At 40.8% G+C, this 21,162-nt stretch overlaps 3 protein-coding genes across 5 annotated transcripts in view; 1 reads left to right on the top strand and 2 right to left on the bottom strand.

Annotated features, from left to right (window-relative positions):
- myl9b (myosin, light chain 9b, regulatory) lies at positions 1–4,549 on the top strand. Its single transcript, XM_079340629.1, has 4 exons — positions 1–139; positions 3,209–3,412; positions 3,960–4,121; positions 4,222–4,549. The coding sequence occupies exons 2-4, from the start codon at positions 3,229–3,231 to the stop codon at positions 4,395–4,397; spliced, it is 522 nt and encodes a 173-aa protein (XP_079196755.1). The 5' UTR covers positions 1–139; positions 3,209–3,228; the 3' UTR covers positions 4,398–4,549.
- A 1,226-nt stretch (positions 4,550–5,775) lies between these two features.
- tgif2 (TGFB-induced factor homeobox 2) lies at positions 5,776–13,371 on the bottom strand. The gene is made up of 3 exons (XM_079341460.1): positions 13,000–13,371; positions 10,874–11,115; positions 5,776–9,524 (listed from the first exon to the last, which is right to left on the bottom strand). Exons 1-3 carry the CDS (start codon positions 13,016–13,018, stop codon positions 8,004–8,006), a joined length of 1,782 nt encoding a protein of 593 aa, XP_079197586.1. The 5' UTR covers positions 13,019–13,371; the 3' UTR covers positions 5,776–8,003.
- Positions 13,372–16,632: 3,261 nt separating this feature from the next.
- The window catches only part of dlgap4b (discs, large homolog-associated protein 4b), a 108,473-nt gene continuing 103,943 nt past the window's right edge, over positions 16,633–21,162 (bottom strand). For all 3 annotated transcript variants that reach the window (XM_079342279.1, XM_079342278.1, XM_079342277.1), the window contains 2 exons: positions 19,189–19,359; positions 16,633–18,281 (listed from right to left, as the gene is read on the bottom strand). In XM_079342279.1, coding sequence (XP_079198405.1) covers positions 18,039–18,281; positions 19,189–19,359 — 414 coding nt within the window. In that variant the 3' untranslated portion in view covers positions 16,633–18,038. The remainder of the gene's footprint in view (positions 18,282–19,188; positions 19,360–21,162) is intronic.

The following is a 21,162-nucleotide window of genomic DNA, read 5'->3' on the forward strand; positions in this document are numbered from 1 at the left end:
AAGGGGAGGGACCCACCGGGAGTCTGATTCTTTAAACAAACTTTCCAGTAGGACTGACTGTTTCCCTTTCACACTGCTGTGTTGGAGCCAGACACCAGGAGTTTGAGGGACTTCCAAATATTTTCTACCTGAAATCAAGGTGAGAAAGAAAGCTGTTAGAGAATTTCAATGAAATCATGTTTTCATGTATTCTAAAGGGCTGGAAGTGTGAATTCTCTTGTGCGCAGAGGTACAATGTTCCACTGTCAGCGCTGCGGGAAAAGAGGAGGACACAGATACCACTTCTGAAGTGGACATTTAAATTAAAAAAAAACTTTGCAAAAAAAAAAAAAAGATCACAGTGATAGATGTAGAGGATGCTCAACTTTAACCTGTTTATCTTTGTTGAAAGAGTATAAATGTACTGCATGCATGTGTGTTTACCACTGTGTCATCACTACAGCACAATAGACAGAGGAATTTCTGAATGTAGCTGACCCATTTTGATCACACACAACACACACACACACCTTTAATGTTGCCCCTTTCTTGTGATGAGAGCTTAACTTCCACTTCACTCTGTGTTTGTTTTTGGAATTTCTGGCTGTTGGCGTCCCCTCCTAAGTAGTGGTGACCTCCATGACCTGGAGTTAGGGAGAGGGATGACAGCCTTACTGTTTGGTGATAAGCAATGTGTGTGTGTGTGTGTGTGTGTGCTGGGGGGGGGGGGGGGGTTGGACTGAGGGACAGAGGAGCTTTGTCATCTGAGAGGATAAAAGGGTCTATAGAGAAGCTGCAGAGGTGGACAGAGAACAAATACATTTGTCAGAGCAAGTCAGGCTGAGGCACGTCAGACGACAAATGTTAATATTGCCAAAGTCGTCTGATCCTTTGTGAATTATTTTTGTAATCATTGTTTAAGCTGTTTTATTCTGTTGACTTCAGGTTCAGAGGGGCTCGAGAGTAGACGTATGTGTCCTTCACCTTGAAAATGTAACATCACACTTTTCAAAGTGTCCCAATTATTGATCGTTTGGAAGAGAGATAGAGCTTGACACCAATCAGCCTGTCTCAGGAGAGAGTGCACAGCTGTATTATTGCAGCCGAAAAACCAGGCACAACTTAAACAATCACATTAACCTTCTGTTTACACTAGAGCAATTTAATTTTTGCCCCAACAAATTCTATAAGCGCCTCACAATAGCAGTGTAATGACACTGTGGATTGTTGTGGGACAACTGCAGCATCTATGCGAGAAAAAGAGCCGTTCTAATTTAAGAATTCCTCTGTTCATAGAGTCTTAAATTGGAGCTAGATGCTGTTTTGTTTACAGCTTCCTCGCTGACTGCTAAATGGAGAATGTTAGGACTTAGAGCCAACAACATACATGTTTCATGATTCTCCATGTATCTGACTACAGGGACTGATTCTGACTCCTTGTCAGAGAGTAGTTGAAGAAAAAGGAAGAGTGATCCAGCATGTGTCTGCAGCGAGAGAAAGGAAGAGGGAATGTGGCTGACAAAATTGTGTGAGTGTGTGTGTGTGTGTGTGTGGTGTGTGTGTGTGTGATCTTAACCTCCAGCTTTGTTTTACATCAACTACATGAAGTGACACCTTTGTACTGAGAAATTAAACATACAGAACCATTTTTGGACTGTTGATCTTTATGTAAATTCTGCAGGGGATAATAAAGCCTTTATAATTTGCATTGACCATAAAATTTATACATCAGCTCTCATATTTAAGCAGCACTCATTTGTATATAGATCAACAAGGGAAGACACTTCTGTACTTGAGATGAAAAGATATTTAAAGCTGCAGCCCACAAAGATACAAATATTTTAGGCTCACCCATTAATGAAGCTTACTAGACCTGATGACAGACAGTGTCACACAGACAGTGCAAGTGGAGACAGAGATTTGTTGAAAACAGGACAGCAAAGATCTATTTTTAAATAGATGTGTTAAGTGTTAGAGTACACCATGCATAGCTGTTACTGCTATGTGCTGTTCCTGTTACTTGTTGCTATAGCAATGAATTTATAATTAATTGTAGATTCCAGGTTGAAAATCTTTGAATGTACCCTGATGCAAATGTATATGTAAATCTTCATATTTGACTACCCAAGCAAATGGTGATCAAAACTCAATCTTAAAATTCATTTGTATTTAAAGGAAATTCTTTATTAGAATTATATTTCCAATAGATACATTTTTGTAATTGTAAACATTGGCAGGATTTAATTATCAATTGTCAAAATGTAAAAACTTTAATCTTAATTATTATTGTAATGCTGTAAACAACACAAAAGAAATCTAAGTCTGTTTACCTAGAAAGTCTACTGTGGTTTTTAAGTGTGATTTAAAGACATATATTTAAGTAAGAAGAACATAAGCAATGTCTTAAAGTTCACCAGATAAAATTCTCTTCGTGTGTTAGTTACATTTAGTCACATACAATATGCACATGACCTCAGTGTCTCTCAGGGCATGATGTCATGTCACCTCATCTATGACTCATCAAGCACATTCACCTGCTGCTTCCTGCCGCTCCTCTGTCTGCTATCACCCGCTGTGTATCACACAATCCCATGACACACACACACATACACACACAACCACATACACACACATACACACAACACACACACATAAACACACACAAACACACACACATACACACAAACACACACAAACACACACACATACACACAAACACACACACACACACATAAACACACACAAACACACACACATACACACAAACACACACACACAAACACACTCAACACACACACACACACACACACACACACACACACACACACACACACACACACACACACACATACGCATGACAAATCCTTGCAGGCCTGAATACGAGTGACAGGTCTAATTCTAGAAGGACCTGAAGCTAGCTGCAGAGTGCTCTGAACACTGTGTGAAATGATCACGGCCATCTTTTTTCACAACATCCAGGGGAAAGATATGATCCTCACTCAACAAGAAGTGAGGAGAAAATGTTCTATTTTATAGAGAAGAAACAAAGAGCTTTATGACTGCAGAATAATATATATAATAGAATCAGTTTATTATTTACAGTGATGCTGAAATGTATATTTATTGCTAAGTTATGTGAACAAACGATACACCCAAGCCAAGCTTTCAATAATGATATCACAATTTTTACATTCTAGTTGACAAATTATTTTTCAATGAATTTGCTCAGGCCCAGATCCAGCCGCCACCATGTCGAGCAAGCGCGCCAAGGGAAAGACCACCAAGAAGCGCCCCCAGAGGGCCACCTCCAACGTCTTTGCCATGTTTGACCAGTCTCAGATCCAGGAGTTCAAAGAGGCGTTCAACATGATCGACCAAAACAGAGATGGTTTCATCGACAAGGAGGATCTGCATGACATGCTGGCCTCTCTAGGTGCAAAGTAGTGCTCCTCTTGTCTTTACACATATATCTCAAGTTTAAATGCAGAAAAAAAGACACTGCTTTTAAAAGATTGCATACTTTATCTGGGAACTCAAGTGCCCTGTAAAGTCTGAAAAAACAAACAAACAAGGATCTCAAGCTTAAATCAGTTTGGAGTCAGAAACTACACATTCATAACAGATATCTTGTTTCGAGTGAGGAAGAGGTTATTTTGCAAGATATTTATAAACATTTATCTCTTGTGGTGGGTCAAAAGTATAAAGGCATGGTTTTATCTGAACCAAAAGTCGAAAATATCTTGGACTCTGCTGCTTCAGTTATGAAGATTTTTTTTTCCCATTTTCTTTCCGTTCCCTTTTCTTTTGCAATATATTGCTCTGAAATGCCTGCTTTTGAACACCCATGTTGTGAATGAAATATAATTAAAATAGTTTTCAGTGTCAAGGTTGTTCTACTGTCAATAGACTTAGAAATAAATGGGAGTATTGTGGAGTCTAAAGAAATAGCAGGTGTATGTAACTGTGCCTCTCGTCCTCAGGTAAGAACCCCTCTGATGAATACCTGGAGGGGATGATGAGTGAGGCACCAGGGCCCATTAACTTCACCATGTTCCTCACCATGTTTGGCGAGAGGCTCAACGGTACTGACCCCGAGGACGTGATCCGCAACGCCTTTGCCTGTTTCGATGAGGAAGGGTCAGGTGAGTCAGTGTAAATAAGTCGAAGCGTTCAATATAAACAGATCCCCCCCCCACTTACACAGGTTTAATCACTGACCTAATGGATTTTTCTGCATCGAAGGTGTGATCCATGAGGACCACCTGAGAGAGCTGCTGACTACCATGGGCGATCGTTTCACGGACGAGGAGGTGGACGAATTGTTCAGAGAGGCGCCAATTGACAAGAAGGGCAACTTCAACTACGCAGAGTTCACTCGCATCCTCAAACACGGTGCCAAAGACAAGGATGACGAATAAAGCAAAAAACAACTGCCTCACTCCGGCATTCAAATTGCAACACAAATAAGTCTCTAGTTCCAACCTTTGTGGGCCTCGTAGGCCTTAAAGAAATATTAAAGGAATATTTTTTACATCAAAATGTTTGATACAAACGACCCAAATGGATATTTGGTTTTGTTCACTTTCAGCTGAGCATGTTTCAGAAAGGTAGGAGCTTGTAATTTATTTGAGATCTGCATTTTGTTGAAATCCTGACAGATCATCACAGGGATCGTGGTTGGACATTCAGAAACACCAAACATGGTTTTTGGACTTACTTAGCGCTTCATCCAGTGCCAACAATGTTTACTTAGCCATCACACCTGCAAAAGAACTGCATATGTCTGTCTATCTGTGATATTTGTATCCTTGGTATGTCAGAAATGGATTAAAAAATATATATTTTTCAGATTGTTTTATTAAAAGTGAGGCATAGTTCCATTTGTTTTTAAAAAGCTCTCATCCTTCCCTCAGCTGTTGTTTGTAGCCTCTGTTGAAAGATCAGGTAAAGGCCTTTGTATGTGTAATTGAAGGAATTGTCTTGAAAACGCTTGCACGAATAAAGAAAGTTTTTTAATTCCATTGATGGCGAAAAAGTTTCTGTGCGTGCTTGGCTGATTATTTCTTAAGTCCCTGTATTCAGTCTTCACATGCTCATGTTGTGGAACTTTACTTTTAACAACTGTGAAGGAGAAAGTTTAGGACAGTGAAGATAGAGCAGTAAAAAGTTGAAGGGCAGTAACCTAAATAAACATTTATTTTAAACTAACATGTAAAAAGTTTAAACAATAGATTACTACTGAGAGGAGAGAATCAAACTAATTTGTCCATTCGAACATCTCAAAATGTTTGAAGTTAGATGAACACTGAACATTTTGTATAAGTGCAATAATATTGAAGACTATCTGATCATGGAGGTTATGTATAAGCTATTTTCATTAAGGCCATTTTTAGCTGCATCTATGTCAAGTTCCATTCAAATCCGTTTTTTTTTTTTTTTTTTTTTTTAAATATTTCACTTTATTGGATAGAACAGCTGAAGCAGGACAGGGAAATATTGCGAAGTGCAATGAGAACCGCAGCCTTTGTAAGTAGGTGATGTGACATAACCGCTGGGCTATCTACCATCTACTATTGGTCTGTTTTTGTGATATGAAATACTTTGTTGTCCATGATCTAAAAAATGCTATTCAAAGGCTGTTGTAGAAGAGTAATTGAGTTTTTGTTTACAAGGTAGGTAACATCTATTGACAGGTTCATAATTCACGAAAAAGGGCAAAGTTGAGCAATTTGCCACGAAATAATTACATTAACATTTTATGTTCGTACAGCAAACAAAGACGAAAGAAGAAGCACCTATGGAAAAACTGAACTTTTATTTCTTTGAAATTATTGTACAAAACACATTTAAAGTTTAAGGCATATATTGCACAGACTATTGAGAAGTTTTGATATAAAAAGAGACATTATCCCTTAGTCGTAGGTTTAAGGCACAGCAGCCAATCATACTGCTAACGGTCATGATTCACAACGTTGAACTTGAAAAACATTTTGAATGCATTTGGCTGTGGAAAAAAAAAAAAACTACACAGTTTGAAAGTTCATGCCTATAGAAACAAAAAACACGACTGAAAATATTTACACACGTCACATTGTCTGTTCTGATTGAAGCGGCACACTGCATCTAAAATCACATACAAACCTTACAATTTAAAAAAAAAAAAAAAGTCTCTTCTGAAGCCAGCCATTTCCAGTATTATAACCGATAAGGTGTTGTCACAGTGGCATGATGGAGAATGAACAATAAAAAATGACTTTAATACTTAGTATTCTATGTTACCCACACCTGACTGGACCTGTGGAAATTGAGGTATAAATGCACATCAGTTTAGTGTGAACCAGTAATGAGAAAAAACGGGGAAAATCCACTAACATCCACAGATCAATAATGGCAGTGATGAGCGACAAAAAAAAAAAAAAAATACAGTCTCAAGTGGAGTGTTTGGGTTTATAAATCTACCATGAAAATGTTTGTTTTTTCCTTCGACAGACTTTTCCGTCTCCTCAAACATACAAATAACCATTTAAACTCAGCACAGCTCAAAGACAGGTAAACTTACATTATTAAATCCTGCTAAAGTATTATTCACATGGGAATTAATCCACATGATGCTACTGTTAATAGAAGTCCAGATGGCATGCAGCCATATATTTCGGTTTATGCTAAGTCAGTTTCATGGAAACTACAGCTTTGTGAATGATTTTCAGATCAAAAGAAACCATTTCTAAACACAGATGGAAAGAACTGATGGGGAAACACAATGCGTTTAATGCTCTTGGACCCTCCTGGTTTAAATAAACAAAAACAAAAAAAACAAACCTGCTAATTTGCTCTATACCAGTTCATCTGCTACATTAGCTTCATCAAGACACTTTACTCAGATCTTTACACACCTAAGACATTCAGGTTTGAAAAACAATGCCCAAGTCCTAACATCCATATTAAATGGGGAAATCAAGATAATTCATATGTCATAAATATGAGGATTTAACATATAAAGTGTGCAGCACTAGTTGCCTCGACTCCAAGCAAGTGTAACGTTTCAGCTGAGGAGATGTAAGAGCTTGATGTCAGCGGGTCATCAAGCTGCCCACCTCCCCACTCAAATTGATTTCTGTAACAGATCCAATGTGACCTTCTCTCCCTCATCCTGTCTCCTCAACTAAAGTCCCTGAAATACATACACAACTGATCATGGTGGAATAAATAGGAAAGACACAACTGCATCATTTTCAGCAAAAAAACACTAAGTGTGACCAGTTTTATAGATTTAAAAAAAAAAGAAAAAGAAAAAGAAAATGACATCATTTGTTGAGAGACTTCCATGACGGCTAATTAATCTATTCCGCTTTTAACATAGAGGAAGATCAATGTGTGCGTGCGTGTGTGTGGGGGGAAGAGACATTCAGAGCCGAACAATCATTTTTCCTTCTATTGATCTCCAGGGGAAAAAAAGTGGAGATGTAGTTGTTGTGATAAAAAAAAACCAAAAAAAAAATCCCCTTTTCTCCTGGAGGGGAAAGAATAACAGGCAGCCTTGATAATAAGAATGTCTTTTGTACATTCATCAGAGTCTGGTTATGCTACTGAAGAGGCTAACTGCTGGTGATAGAAATTACCAAAACTGGAATGTGTTTTTTTTTTTTTTTTTTTTACAATTACCGGACATTTTTCTCTTCATTCATTTTTGTCATGTGGACAATAAAAATGTAAAAAAAAAAAAAAAAACATAACTTCACTCTTAACCGAGTACTGTTCATTGTAGAGTTCTTACGAGCAGGTGCCTCCTTGTAGAAAATATTTAAAACGGCAAGTTCATTGTCCGTTGAAAACATTTTTCCGAGTTCATTGGTCTACTTTCACTCCCCGTTCCTGCAGGCACACACTTGTTGACAAAAAGGGATGAAGATACATTCTCCTATATACATTGTTGTCCAGCCAAAGGGAATGACCGCCAACTCTTCTCCAATCATATACATGCATTTATTTTTAAAAAAGCGGGGGCGAAAAGGAACCTCCGGCTCCTAGTTAACCGTTTCACTCACTGTGTGCAGGCTGTGTTGTGGGCCCCAGACCGCGCTGATGGGGGTCTTCACCACTTGAAGAGAGCTTGGTTGTCTCGTTTCAGTGTGGACCATGCTCCAAACGCTGGGCACTATCGCTGAACTTCTCTGTGAGCTACTGCTAATGCTGCTCATGCTATTGATGCTGCTGCTGGAGGAACAGACCTGAAGAGGAACAGACGCGTGTTGAGAAGCCTGACCCACGAGGGGAGTTACCGTGGACGTCATCGGGGCTGAAGCGGGAAGAGAAGTTAGAGGTTGTGCAGCGGGGAGGACTGAGGTGTGAACTGGGGCTGTTGATAAAGCCGCAGTCGACACAGGTGAGGAACAAGTGGGGGATTTGTGGAATGGCAAGTAAAGTGGGACTCCACTGGGGGCCGCCTTGACAAGCGCTACGCCTTGGGTTGCGGACTGGCTTACAGCGGTGACAGAGGGGGAGCTTTGCTTGGAGGAGATGAGGACTGGTGTGGGCATAGAGGCTAGCCTCGTAGCTGGGACTGACGGACATGTCGTGAGCGGTGGGGCTGAGCTTGAGGTTGGAGTTGATGGTGAAGCCTGGGCGAGAACTGGAGCAGCAGCAAGTTTCTGGAAATTGGGTTGTACCAAGACTGAGGCAGACACTGGGAGAAGAAGAGGCTGACTCGGGCTGGAGGATCTGACAGAATCCTGGTCCAAGGGGCTCCAGATGATCTTATTTACCGGAAGAGGGGACTGCCTTGGTGAGGAAACTAAAACTGGAGTTGGGACTGGTATGGAGGCTGTTAGCGTCGGAGGCATCCAAGCCTTTACAGAAGTTACAGGTGAAGCTGGAGCAGCCATTGCCTTCTCCATCAGACTTTGCACCCTTGAAGGATCCATGACCTGCTGATTGTCCTCTGGAGGCGGCGTGGGTCCCATGTCACTGCTGTACGTCTCCACATGTTCCGTTTTTGAATCCTCTGCAGGTCTGTTCTGGCTCTCCTTGAGTCTCTTTAGGTTCTCTTGCTCCGCTGCCCGCTGCAGAGCCGCATCCACGAGGAGCCTTAAGTCACTGAAGTCCTGAGTGGGCAGCAGCTCGGGAGGAGTTGGGGGAGGTGTGTTGAAGAGTCCGCTGGTGGGGCTCGCTGCTGTTGTGCTGGTGAGAACAGCCCCCTGTTCCTCTGCCTCCCTCAGCAGACTCTGTGTATCGAGCCTCATCAGAGCCTGGACTGAGCCTTCCTTGCCAGGGTAGCCCGCGCCTGTCAGAATGGCGGTGGCCGTGTTCCCGAGAAGGCTCAGGTCCAATGTGGGAGCAGAGCGGATGACAGAGGGCCGATGTTGAAACAAGGGGGGAGAGGTGGAAGAGTTGCTGTGTGGAGAACTGGCTCCGTCTCCGTTAGACGAGGGGCCGTCGGTTTTGCCGCCAACCTTGCGGGAGATGGTGAATTTTGTGGGGTCTTTGCCATCCTTGCGAAGCAAGTCAGGGAGGAGGCGACGGCGTGCGTTGATGAACCAGTTACAGATCTGGGAAAAGAGCAGAAGTTTTCTTGGCATTAAAAAAAAGACCTGACAGGTTGCTTACATGGATGTTTTCTTATAAATAGATCAAAAGGAAGGGCTTTTTCCAAATTCATTTTATCCCCCTACAGCTTCAGACCCGATAAGTCAGAATCACAGCTCAAGCCTTGCATCACAATCAAGCTTCTGAAATGTCTTGGCTCCGTGATCTGAACAACCGCCCACGCACTTCCCTCATCTCAGCTGTACACGAGGCCTTTTCACCCCCTCTAGTGGTGTAGCCGCCCACACGGGGAAGAGAGAGAGAGAGAGAGGGAGGGTGAGGCAGACAGAGATGAGAGCCCTCAAAACAGCTGGCAATAATGAAGCTCGGAGCTGAAATATGCTGAGCCACAGAGAAACCAGCCAGAAGCATTCCAGTGAACTTACTGCAGAGACATGGACAAGAGGCTCCGCCTTATGATGATCTGTGATGTCTCCACTAACACTCCGCAGGTTTACACGCAGTTCAGTAGCTTGATGAAGCTAACTCAAGTTCACGTCATCGTCCTTTTGCACTACTATCTTATTTAGTCTTGTACATATTAGTCTTTAATTGCTCGTTTATGTTTTTAATTAATATGTAATGTTTACATTGTACAGAGGGAAGTTAAATTCCTTATGTTAAACATACCTGGCCAATAAAGCTGATTCTTCTATTTAACTGGACTACTCCCCTTGCCCAAGATACAAGCACCAGGTCAACAGTCTAGTTTGTCCAACTTTAAGAAATACAGCTAGGCACACTTTCCGTATGACTTACATGTTTACATGTATTTTAAAATCCAGTTAAATACTATACAATGTCTTTTTCTAACTGCGTGTAAACGCACAGCGATGTCAGCATCATTGATTGACAACAGAGAGGGCCGTAGCTCTGAGAAGTTAATGATACATTTCAATAATCTATTTGTCGGAGGGATGAGACTTGAGATACGGCCTCCATTCAAATCCAGTTTTTTTCTTCCACTTCTTGTCTTCGTTGACAAACAGAGGGATTATAGGCACATCGTGTAGACCTTCATTAAAAGGAAAAGATCTGTCCTGTGCTTTTATTTAAGCTCTGTTAAAACAAAACTTTGAGTCATCTTTAAGAATGACAAAGTAGTGATGAATTTGTAGAATATAAAAACTGAAATTGCCTTGGTAGATATTTTAGGCCTTCAAAGATCGACTTTGTTTGAACAACCACAAAAACATACACACACACAAGGACAGACATAAGATGGACGAACAGAAAGAAATACCCAAAAAAGTCGTTTCCTGAGAACAATTAATGTTTGAAAAAAAATTAAATAAATAAATCCTCTGCTCACCTGCAGCACAGAGAGGTTGGTCTGGCCCGACAGACTCAGTTTCTCTTGTTCTGACGGGTAGGCATTGAAGCGGTGCTCGTACAGCCAGCTCCGCAGAATCTGCACCGCCTCCTTAGGCAGGTTGCCGCGGCGACGGCGCTTCCCAAAGAGCCCTCTCCCTGACAGGTCGAGGGGAGAACCATCATCGCTGTCGGACACGGCAGAGGAGTGCTCCTGCTCCGGGCGATGATCGTCTTCCAGAGCTGAGGAAGAGGAGGCGAGAAGTCAGTCAGGCTGTTACGGACACCAACTTACGTCATGAAGGGAACGTGCTTTCATCAAATCTGTGTGTCGTCTGCTCTAAAAAGGCGTTGATCTGTGCAAATGGTCTTTTGTTGCATCTTTATTCAGTAATGCATGGTGTGAGAAAGAGAGAAGAGAGCCATTTGAAGTATTTCATTTCTTGTAAAAAAGGATTTTATTGACTTTATTTTACAAATTAAAAAGCGCAACTAAACCAGGGACAATGTGAGAACAAATCTGAACAGGTTACCAATGTATAAGTGCAAGACCTTGTCAGTCAATTTATTCTGCCTGTTTTTTTTAAAAATAAACATCTATCCTGATTTTTTTTAATCGTGAGATTTTAGTAACATTTCTTTTTAAAAAACAAACAAAACAAAGGCTCTGATTTTTAACTTTGTTGGATTTTCTTCTGTCACTCTGTGGCTGGCCACAGGAGAGAATTTCCACTCAAAATGGAGTATGCCTGCTCCCAGGGGTGGGTTGCAGAATGCAGTAAATGTCTTTCTCTGGGGCTTGGTGAAACCTGACCCCTGGGGGCAGCGCCTGTCTTCACAAAGAAGATTGTGTGCATATCAGCATCACAGTAGCCAGTGGCCCTGGAACCTATTGACCATGCAAAGGAGGTCGTTTTCATCTCATGCCACTTGGGCTCTAGACTGCTGCAGCAGTTGACAAATCTTTTGAATCCTGCATTCCTGGACAACAAGGGAAGTCCTAAACCCACTTAGAAATGAGGGGGAGTGTAACACATGAGGACAGTAGTTCATTTCCAAATATAGCATAAGATCTGATAATACCTCAAAAGTAACTTTAGGTCTGTAGTTTTATTGATAATTATCTGTATAATCTCCCACTAATTATCATTTGGGATTAAATGAGCAGATCATCAGGGTTAGAAATCAAATATGTTGTGTGTTTTTTTAAACTGGGAAACAGGAAGAAAACAACTGAGTTTGCATTAGTGGGATTGGATCAGGTTAAATCTTTTTGTGTCTGATAGTGTGGTCCTGAAAGTTGGACTCAGTCACTCGATGACAGACATCTCAGAGTCATAAAGAGGAATGGTGTAGCCCACAACAAAGCTCAATCCTCACAAGTCTGAGCACTGCATCATTGGATAGACGTTTAAAAGGTTTGCCATAAAATACATACAGCCATTAAATCCGCGACTGATTCAATTCAAGCCAAGACAAAGTTGAGACAGATGTTTTGCTATGTATAGTGTGGGAGTCAACTTTTTGGTGTTAAACTTTGTTGCTTTGCACACACAAGCAGGCCTTATAACCCTGTCCTGAAAAAAGAGAGAAGTTATTCTAATGCTTAAATGGGTTTAAAATGCTCGAATCAAACTGGTCCGACTGTTCAAAAGTTAACTTTTTCTTCTTCACAGCCTCGCAGTTTTAATGTGAACGTCAGTAGTTCAGTCAATCACACCAAACATCAAGTTTGGTGACTCGCTCTTTGTCAAAATGATTACGTCACACTTTAAATACAGATGACGGCCGCCGAAGAAAAGACCTACAAAAAGCTAAATGTAACATTACAAAGTGACTGAACGACGGGGTTTGTTTAAAACGAGCCATTTGGAGCGCACAAAGGAGGCAGGCAGAAAAAAACACACAGCCTCCCTCCCGCATGTCACTCCGCCAGATGGACACCATGCCTGCCTCCACAGATAACTAGCTGGCTAGCTGTCCCTCCAAATTTAAACACAAACACACGCTGCATTTGCTCGCAACAAAGAGCACCGCATACCAGGCTAAACCAACAGAGAAGACACACAGCTCCAGGCATGCACACACTGACTTATGGTAGAGAGATATCAAATAAAAAAAACTCACCTCGTTTGAATGCTTTCATTCTTTGTTGATGGCTTGAAAAACGCGCAGCTGTCCAAGTTGCTTGCTGTACAAAGCGTGCCCGGGAGCTTCAACGATGGTTGACACAGCGCCACTTTCTTCCAAGAAACAGGAGGTGTTGCTCTTTTTCACAGATTTACACGCGTCGCTTTTAGACTTCCGCAGCGAGATATCATTTCACCTGGCTGTCCGTTTCCATTTCTCCCCCTCGTTTTCTACCAGGAATACTGTTTTCTGTTTTGTGTCGCCTGAACCTTTTTTTTACCTGCCTGCAGCAGCGCCAGCTTTTTGCCAATCTTGACAGTCGCAGCTGAACATATCCCGCCCTCATCAACAGCTGTCAACCAATCACGCGCCTTTTGACGCCTCCGTTGCAGTCGTGAGCCAATCACAGCGCTTCGCGACACAGCAGACAGACCGTGTCTCTGTGATTGACGGGAGAACCATTTCATTCAAAGAACATCACAGTCATTCAAACATTGTTGTTTTCCCTACACGGATGAAAGTCTGCGCTGTAACACAGGTTAAAGCACGGTTAAATATGGAAACGTGGTAATCTTAGCTGCAACTGTGGCCGATTTAATTCCTAAATGCGGGACACCGCTACACAGTGTCTTGGACCTTATGTAACATTGTGCAAAATGTTCTGGTTACATAAATCATAAACGTCGAATACGTCGCTGGTGACCACATCTGTAGGCTACAGTTAGTTAAACTGTATTTATAAGTTATTTCGACTAACTGATTGATATTGTATATGCTAGACACGCTATGCAATCTACGTTTGTTTCATTCACGACTTGAAAAACAACGGAGAGTTGTTGCAGAGGTGTTGAGACGCTCCTCTCATCTCTGCGAGATTCCCTTCTCGGTGAAATGAGCGGGAGTCTACAAAGTAGGTCAAATAATGCTGCCTAATAAATACATTGAAAGGAATAATGTAGTCAACAAGCGGTATCCTCGTGTCCTTTAAAGTCTGCAAACATTAAGCATGATCACGTTTTTGAAAAAAAGTATCTTGTGCCTTGTATTTTATTATTACTTCTTTTCATTATACATTTAAACAACTTTGAACTCGTAGATCTACAGCGTTGTAAAAGATGAAGATGTTTCAGTATGTTTCTTTTATTTACAGAGGACGACTTTAAAGAAGCACATGTGGGGATAACCAAAAAAAAGCAAGAATTGGCTATTAGTTCCATCTTAATATCAAAGAATCCTTTGATGCAGTATTGCACTTTTTTTTTAATATTACCAGAGTGTAGTGACAAGAATAAAAGTAAAAATGAATTCAGGACAAAACACCCACTCATTCACAACTTCGTCTCAAACAATGCAAAACGTTTACAGCTACTAAACCCCACAAACCCTGATATAGGCCAATATAGCCTATAGAGTAAGTTATCCTATTATTTTAAATATGTACTATGTCCATAAAATATATACTTTGCTTTCTATATGAAATCAAATTTAAATAAGAGCTGCCCCTCACCACTTTTTTCAGTTATGCCCAATGCAGTAGACTAACACAGATATTGTAAGCTACAATAATGAGCTTGTTTCTGTGGGAACTGAAGTATGGAAGTGGATTCACTTTCATCCCAACTGAGAAAATATCGTACACTGAACTGCTTCTCCTTATTCATCTCCTTGGTTTGAACCTTAACTTTCAGCCCTGGAATTCAGAGAAAGTTGGAAAAAAAAAATTGAGGAAAAAAGTAAAATTTAAAAGATACATAGGCTCACAAACCATAAACATTTTTGACCATATAAGTAAAAAAGAAACATTTAAATTGCTGCTTGCTTAACAGTTACACTACAATATTTGCAAATTTCCATGATAAAACTTATTTCACCAATTTTTTTTCCGTAGGCTTTTAAAAAGTAGACGCAGTAAAGAGGGGAGCTGAATACAAGTGTTGAAAAACCAGTTCTGAAAGTGCTGTCTAAAAGAACAGAATGGTGCTGAATGTCTTGACTTTAAAAGGCCAATTCTATCAAACCATTATCACACTCAAATCAATGGCTTTACACCCAACCCCCCCACAGTGCAGCTGTTTCAAACATGGATAACCCATACTCAGGAAATAGACCTAGGTGTGTCCCAGTGATATCTGAGTGTGGATTGAATAAAAGACTTGTTTATATGTATGAGATGAGCTTTCTTTTCATTCTTTAAGTATGCTGACATCCCTTCAGACGATTTAAACACCCACTTTTTTTTTGAGCTGGAGAAGCACCTTTCAGTTTAAGTTGGGTTAGAAAGGGCTACTTTTCTGAAATTCGGACCCCCCTTTTACTTTCAAGACAGGTACACACCTACAGTTTGTTGTGTGGAAGGGTTTTTGAAAAGATGAGTGTTGAAAAAAAGATGTGATGAATTTGCTCTTCTTGCAGTGGGTACTTGGTAGATTTTTTTTGTTTTCACATTGTCACATATGTCTTCAAGTGAGAATGTTTTGATATTTCAGAATTTTCTTCCTAAGAAATTTTACTTAAGTCTAAATGTGCCAATCAATGATAAAATGTTAATTTTAATGTGTTAAAACTCCCATTTTGGACATCACACAGATTATTGCATTACAACTTTCAGACACACAACTTTCTCCCCCACAATCAGAAATCAAATCAAGCTAACGACAGTGTTGGACTCACACAAAAGCCCCTCAGGTGCTAACAATGCTCTCTACACCAGTCAAATGGAGCGGGGGCATTGACAGCCACCACGAAACAGTATACTGACACCCCTGAGCCATTTTCCTTGCAAAGAGTCTTCCCTAAACATGCAAACGCAACAGCAAAACAAAGGCCTGCCATCAAGAAAACCTCCTGCCAAGACAGAGTAAGAATGGTGGTCATCAGGCCTTTCCAATTCAAAGCCCCTGGGCTGCATTTTGGTGGTCACAGTGGGTGAGACAGAGACATTGCAAGAGATAAAGCAATGCAGTGACACTGCTTAACATAACTAATTAGGAAGTGGAGGTTAGGGTTTGTTTGCCTACCATTTGGAAGAGACCAAATGTGAGTGGAAGACAGGGAAAAGTCTTGTTATTTTGATATATGTAAGGCATGTCAGGGTGGAGTCTATGATTTGAAGTGTACTTTTGGTGTGGAACCCTACAAACTGAAGTGAGACAAAAAAGACTGTAAATGTGTCTACATGTGTTCACAAAACAGGGAAGAGCTCAGGGTTACCGCATAGAGTGAATCCATTTCCATTGTGTGCACACAGTTAACTACAATGTAGTTTATCTTGGGTCGGTAACTACACACTGTCGCCCCCCTCAGGTCAGAAAGAAAACTTAGCAACACAAGGAAGAAGTGGAGGAACTCTGAACTCTCAAAAAGACAATGAGTGTTGTTGTAATGAAGGGCAGTTCTGTTTAAGCTTCCTAGTGGCATGTGCATATCAAAATGCTAAACCTGCAATACAAACTGTGCTGTGGCTATACTCCATCTATTTTCACAGTAAGCTCTGTTACTGTTGAATTCCCTGGTTCTTACATAATGAGATGAATCTAAAAAAGTGAATTCATCTTTGGCTTATGAAGTCTTCCATGAAAAAAAAAAAAAAAAGTGCCCGCAGTGTTTAATAAATGATGAAAACACAAAGACTAATGTATGTAATGCTTTTAATTAGATTTGTTTTTCTTTTGAATAAAAAAGTGCATGTACTCTGAGTGATGTTCAATAAGGGCAAACAAGAATGGTAACAAAAAAAACGTTGATTTTTGTTGGATTTACCCAGACAGTATAAAAATGACACGTTTATGTGTATGGTACATTAACACACTACTATCCTGCATACGTAGCCTGAAGCATTGTCTTAATAAAAGCCGTAGGTTAATTTGAAATGTTCTGCATAAATTGAATCGTTTGTGAGGTTAATAAAAGCACTTAAAGAAGCATTGAAGTGACAGATGGAAACAATATCCTGATTGAAATAATCACTCTGTAGGATCTGTAGGTACAGCACAAACATAGAAAACAAAATAATGGGACAGAGAGAGCAAAGGAGACTTAATAGGAGTGAAAGGAGTCTCCCCTACAAAGAAAAAAATGTTCAGGAATATTGTGGCCACTGTTATATTTTCATGCTAGGTGATGTTTTCTATTTGATCGGCTCTCTTTCAAAACCATATACACACTTTCTTTCACAATTTCTTCAAATCTTTGACGCAACAAAAGTCTGATGGAAACACGTATATGATTTAATTGCTAAGATATATATAAATACCCTTTCAAATCTGGCTTTCCATTTTATCATACCAAAAAAATCATAATATGCAGATCTTGATTGATACAAAACAAAAGGTTAAGAGTTAACGAACTAATGCAAGGAAGACGTACATGGGATTGAGTTTATCGTGTGTGAGGGCGTTGGATGTTGTGTGTGCAGTGTGTTCAATGGCCACAAGGGGGTGTTGTGCAAAGCTACAAGATGGCCAATGATCTGGATAGAGAGGAGGACAATGGGAGACAGACGAGCATTAGTATTTGCTGTCTGTCTTCTTAATACATTTTATAGCCAAGTAGAGGAGCATTTAAAACAGTCTTATAGATTCTTTTGGATATAATCACCATAGTAATAATATTGTCATTAACAAGTGTATGATATCAAGAGTAGGAACAAGAAATGACAAAGTTCATCAGCTGAGGTTTTCAATGGCGGCCTCGAAACAGGAGTCTCTTGCTTCATGATCTGTCCAGTCCAAGAAAGTTCTAGTTTTGTTTCCTTTTTTGTCTAATAAAAGTTTGATGCCATCAGGACCAGCCTATCACTGTAAAAGTGTGACAAAAATGCCCAAATCAATCAGCTCCCACCCCCCCATATCTGTAGTAGTGTCATCTCTCCTTCCCCCACCTCCATTTATCTCAACTCACAGTACCTCATTTGCAATGCAATAGTTTTCCTCTCTTTGCTCCAAGTGTTTCAGGGATTCGTCCTCACTTTGTACTTCACTTCATTTATCTCTCTTCTGATCCTAAACTCACACCCCCGCTACCCCCCGCTGTCTCTCTCAGAGGCGGGTCTGGGCCTCAGGGACGTAGATTTCGATGCTGTCTGCGCTCTCTGTGGCAGAGTTCTGGCGAAACGAGGCAGCCTTTTTAGCAGCCAGCAGACGCTTGCGAGCCTCTTGTCTCTGCTTCTCTGCTGAGGCCGAAGAAGAGGTGGACGAGGAGTCGGCGCTCTTCTCGCGGCTCAGCAATGGTCGTCCCTTACCGGCTTTCTTTGTCGCCGGAGGGTCCGCTTTCTCTTCGTCCTGTAATGTCAGAATGAAACGTTACAGAGGAGGAGGACAGAGGGAGAGCAGCGTGTAAAAGGAAGAGAGAGAAAAAAGAAAGTGTGATTGCTATAAGAGGCTTCAAGATATCTTATTTGTTTAGGCAGGTTTTGGCAGACAGGACTTTGACAGACAAAGACACAATGCCAGTGCTGATTGTTTGTTTGTTTGTTTTTTAAAGTTTAGTTGTTCAGCGTTAACAGAAAGAACACATGTAGAAAGCGTGTAAGAATAAGCAAACATTAGGAAAAAGAGTCACTGACAAAGACAATTTCAGACATGAAATGGTTACATGAATTGATGGACACAATGGATCAAACTTAAAGCAAAAAAAATGATCACAACACAACATGAAGCAAGGGCCACTCTGCAACAGCAGTGGAAAGGATCCATAAATGTACAACAAACAGATACTTCGACTCATCACAGTACAAAAGACAAAAGGAGATAGACAAATTCACAAACAAGTAGGCAGACACAAAGACCTTGAAGCAGACAAGCTGCAACAGCAAGACTGCAATAAGTCATACAGTATACGCTAGTGCATCTTAGCCATGCTTCACTGCAACACACACAAACACACACACACACACACACAGTAAACTACACATGCATGCTCAAAGCAGGGCTTTACATTTAAAAACACACCAACGACAGCCCTCTTTGAGATGAAGTTTCCCATGCATGCCTAAAGGGATCTCTCCGGTCCCTTTGTATTGGACAGGGAGGCCCTGTTAGAGTCGATCCCACGCAGGGACAGGGGAAGTCAAAAAAAGGGGAGGTAAAAAAGAGTGGGAGAAATGGTGGTGGTGGTGGGAGGAGAGAGGCCGGTTCCGGCGGCTTTCCTACCCCAGCCAGGGCACTGGGCAGCAGGGGTGGGAAGTACCTTCCGCTCAGCGGGTGACTGGACAGCCGCAGACTGTATGGGCTGCCAGTCATTAGACTTGAGGTGGTAGAGCTCGTCAAATTTGAGGCTGATGTCCTCGATAGAGAGCTGCAGCAGGTCCCAGAAACCAGCCAGGTCCTGGTCAGTGGGCCGCGGATTGGCATTCACATTCTGATAAAAGAAAATAGATCTATGTATTCATCTAGTTGTATGTAATGAAACAAAATACAAAAACAATCATCATTCAATAAATCCATGGTCTTCAGCAACAAAGATGGATAAGGACCATCATAAAATAAGCAAAAAAAAGGAGTAGGCCTAAAGATGTATTTCTTTCAAATGTCTACTGCTTTCGTCCACATAGGACATATGTCTATAATGGAAATACAACCGAGAGGCCTGGTTGTTCTCAAACATAGTTCTGTTTTTTTTAAATGTCGTATTTGTTTTATACTATGCGTGTGATTTACGTGATGCAGTGTTGCTTACTATTTTTGGAAGCATTCAATGCCTATATAAGGAAGAGTTGAGAGTAGAGAGATGACAGTAAACGTGCGGAGGCTGATAAGGAATGACATTTCAAATTTCCTCCACCAGACTGAAGCCAGGGAAGTTACAGGTTATGGTCAGCTTACAGCTAACAGTACTCCTCTCCCCCAGAATCTTAGGGTGCCCCCACATAGCAATTTACTGTCTTATTAAACAAATAATGTTTGACCTCTGCACAACACAACTTACATTTACTGTACTTTTTTGAGTTCTGCTGATTCTATTTTTACCACTAGAGGGTGCTGTGTGACAGCTCAACTCTTCAGTCAAACTGAGACGCAGACTAAAGTGAGGATCACGACATAGCTGCCTTTATAACAGTTGTGTTCTTACTAAAAAGGTTATTTAAGCCTCGACTTAACAAGTGCAATAAATTAAGAAGTTGATGAATGCAAAGTTATTCACAGTGCAAAAAAAACAAAGACATAAAACCATTCAGGATCAAGTGTCGCTTAAAATGATTAAAAAGCTAAACCTCTCACTTGTTTACAAACAGCTACGTCTGTGTTCATTGTTTGTACCAAGCCTGTACAGGTTGTTCGACAGATATTAAGTAACTCCTGATCTGACTACTTTTACTCGAACATAACAGCTGCGTGTAATGCTCCAGGCAGACAGGCTTTTGTTTGTTCAGGCACAAATCCTTTGTTCATATTCACAGAGCTGTATTCACTGCTGTGATGTCCAGACACTTCAAAACAAGGGTGTTATGCTGCTTTCCGGCTGTCAAGCTAACAGGCAAGTCTAGGTCAGGTACCAAAAGAACAATTTCAGGTCATAGTTATTTCCCTAACTGACTCAGAGTACAATGCTGATTGGCATATCTCCCGTTTGCCTTCTGGAAAGTCATTTTTCTAGTCATTGCAAAAGCAGAAAAAGAAATAATACACTGATACTAAAAAGTAGACAGACACATTATGGTACCTTTATTTAAACGTATACTAGCTGGGTCTCGACCACTCTTTGAAAAAAAAAAAAAAATCTTTTTGAGGACAAAACCATTATAATGAATATAATGACAGCATTTACAGTTACTTAAAGGAGAAGGCTTTGACAATATTATTTGTTTCTGCTGAATACTCTTGTGGTGTGTTCTTTAGTTTCCCATTTCTAACTTCCTGACAAAATCTCAGCCTTTCTGTTGGGTTTAAGTCATTTTGTTATGAACACTCTGTGTCCTATCTTGTGCCCCGTTTCCACTAAGCGGTCCGCTATGGATCAGTTCAGTTTGGGACGGTTTGGTTCAGTAAAACCTGATCCTGTTTGCCTTTCCACAGCTAACACGTGCCTTATATGGTAGGCGGCGTCTAAGCCGGGTGCCAATAGCTGCGTCAGCTACGTAATTGTGTCACATGATAACCGGGCGACGCAGTGTACACAGCTAATAAATTCAACAAAGAAGAAGAACACAACACAGTAAGCAAA

This window comes from Symphodus melops, assembly GCF_947650265.1.
Source record: "Symphodus melops genome assembly, chromosome: 4".
Taxonomy (NCBI): Eukaryota; Metazoa; Chordata; class Actinopteri; order Labriformes; family Labridae; genus Symphodus; species Symphodus melops.

Bases quoted from the DNA above. Each gene is read 5' to 3' on its own strand.
- myl9b (XM_079340629.1), top strand. From the start codon at position 3,229: ATGTCGAGCAAGCGCGCCAAGGGAAAGACCACCAAGAAGCGCCCCCAG. The intron at 3,413-3,959 runs GTGCAAAGTAGT...TCTCGTCCTCAG, and splicing joins TGACATGCTGGCCTCTCTAG to GTAAGAACCCCTCTGATGAA. The intron at 4,122-4,221 runs GTGAGTCAGTGT...TCTGCATCGAAG, and splicing joins TTTCGATGAGGAAGGGTCAG to GTGTGATCCATGAGGACCAC.
- tgif2 (XM_079341460.1), bottom strand. The intron at 9,525-10,873 runs GTGAGCAGAGGA...CTCTTTTCCCAG, and splicing joins CCAACCTCTCTGTGCTGCAG to ATCTGTAACTGGTTCATCAA.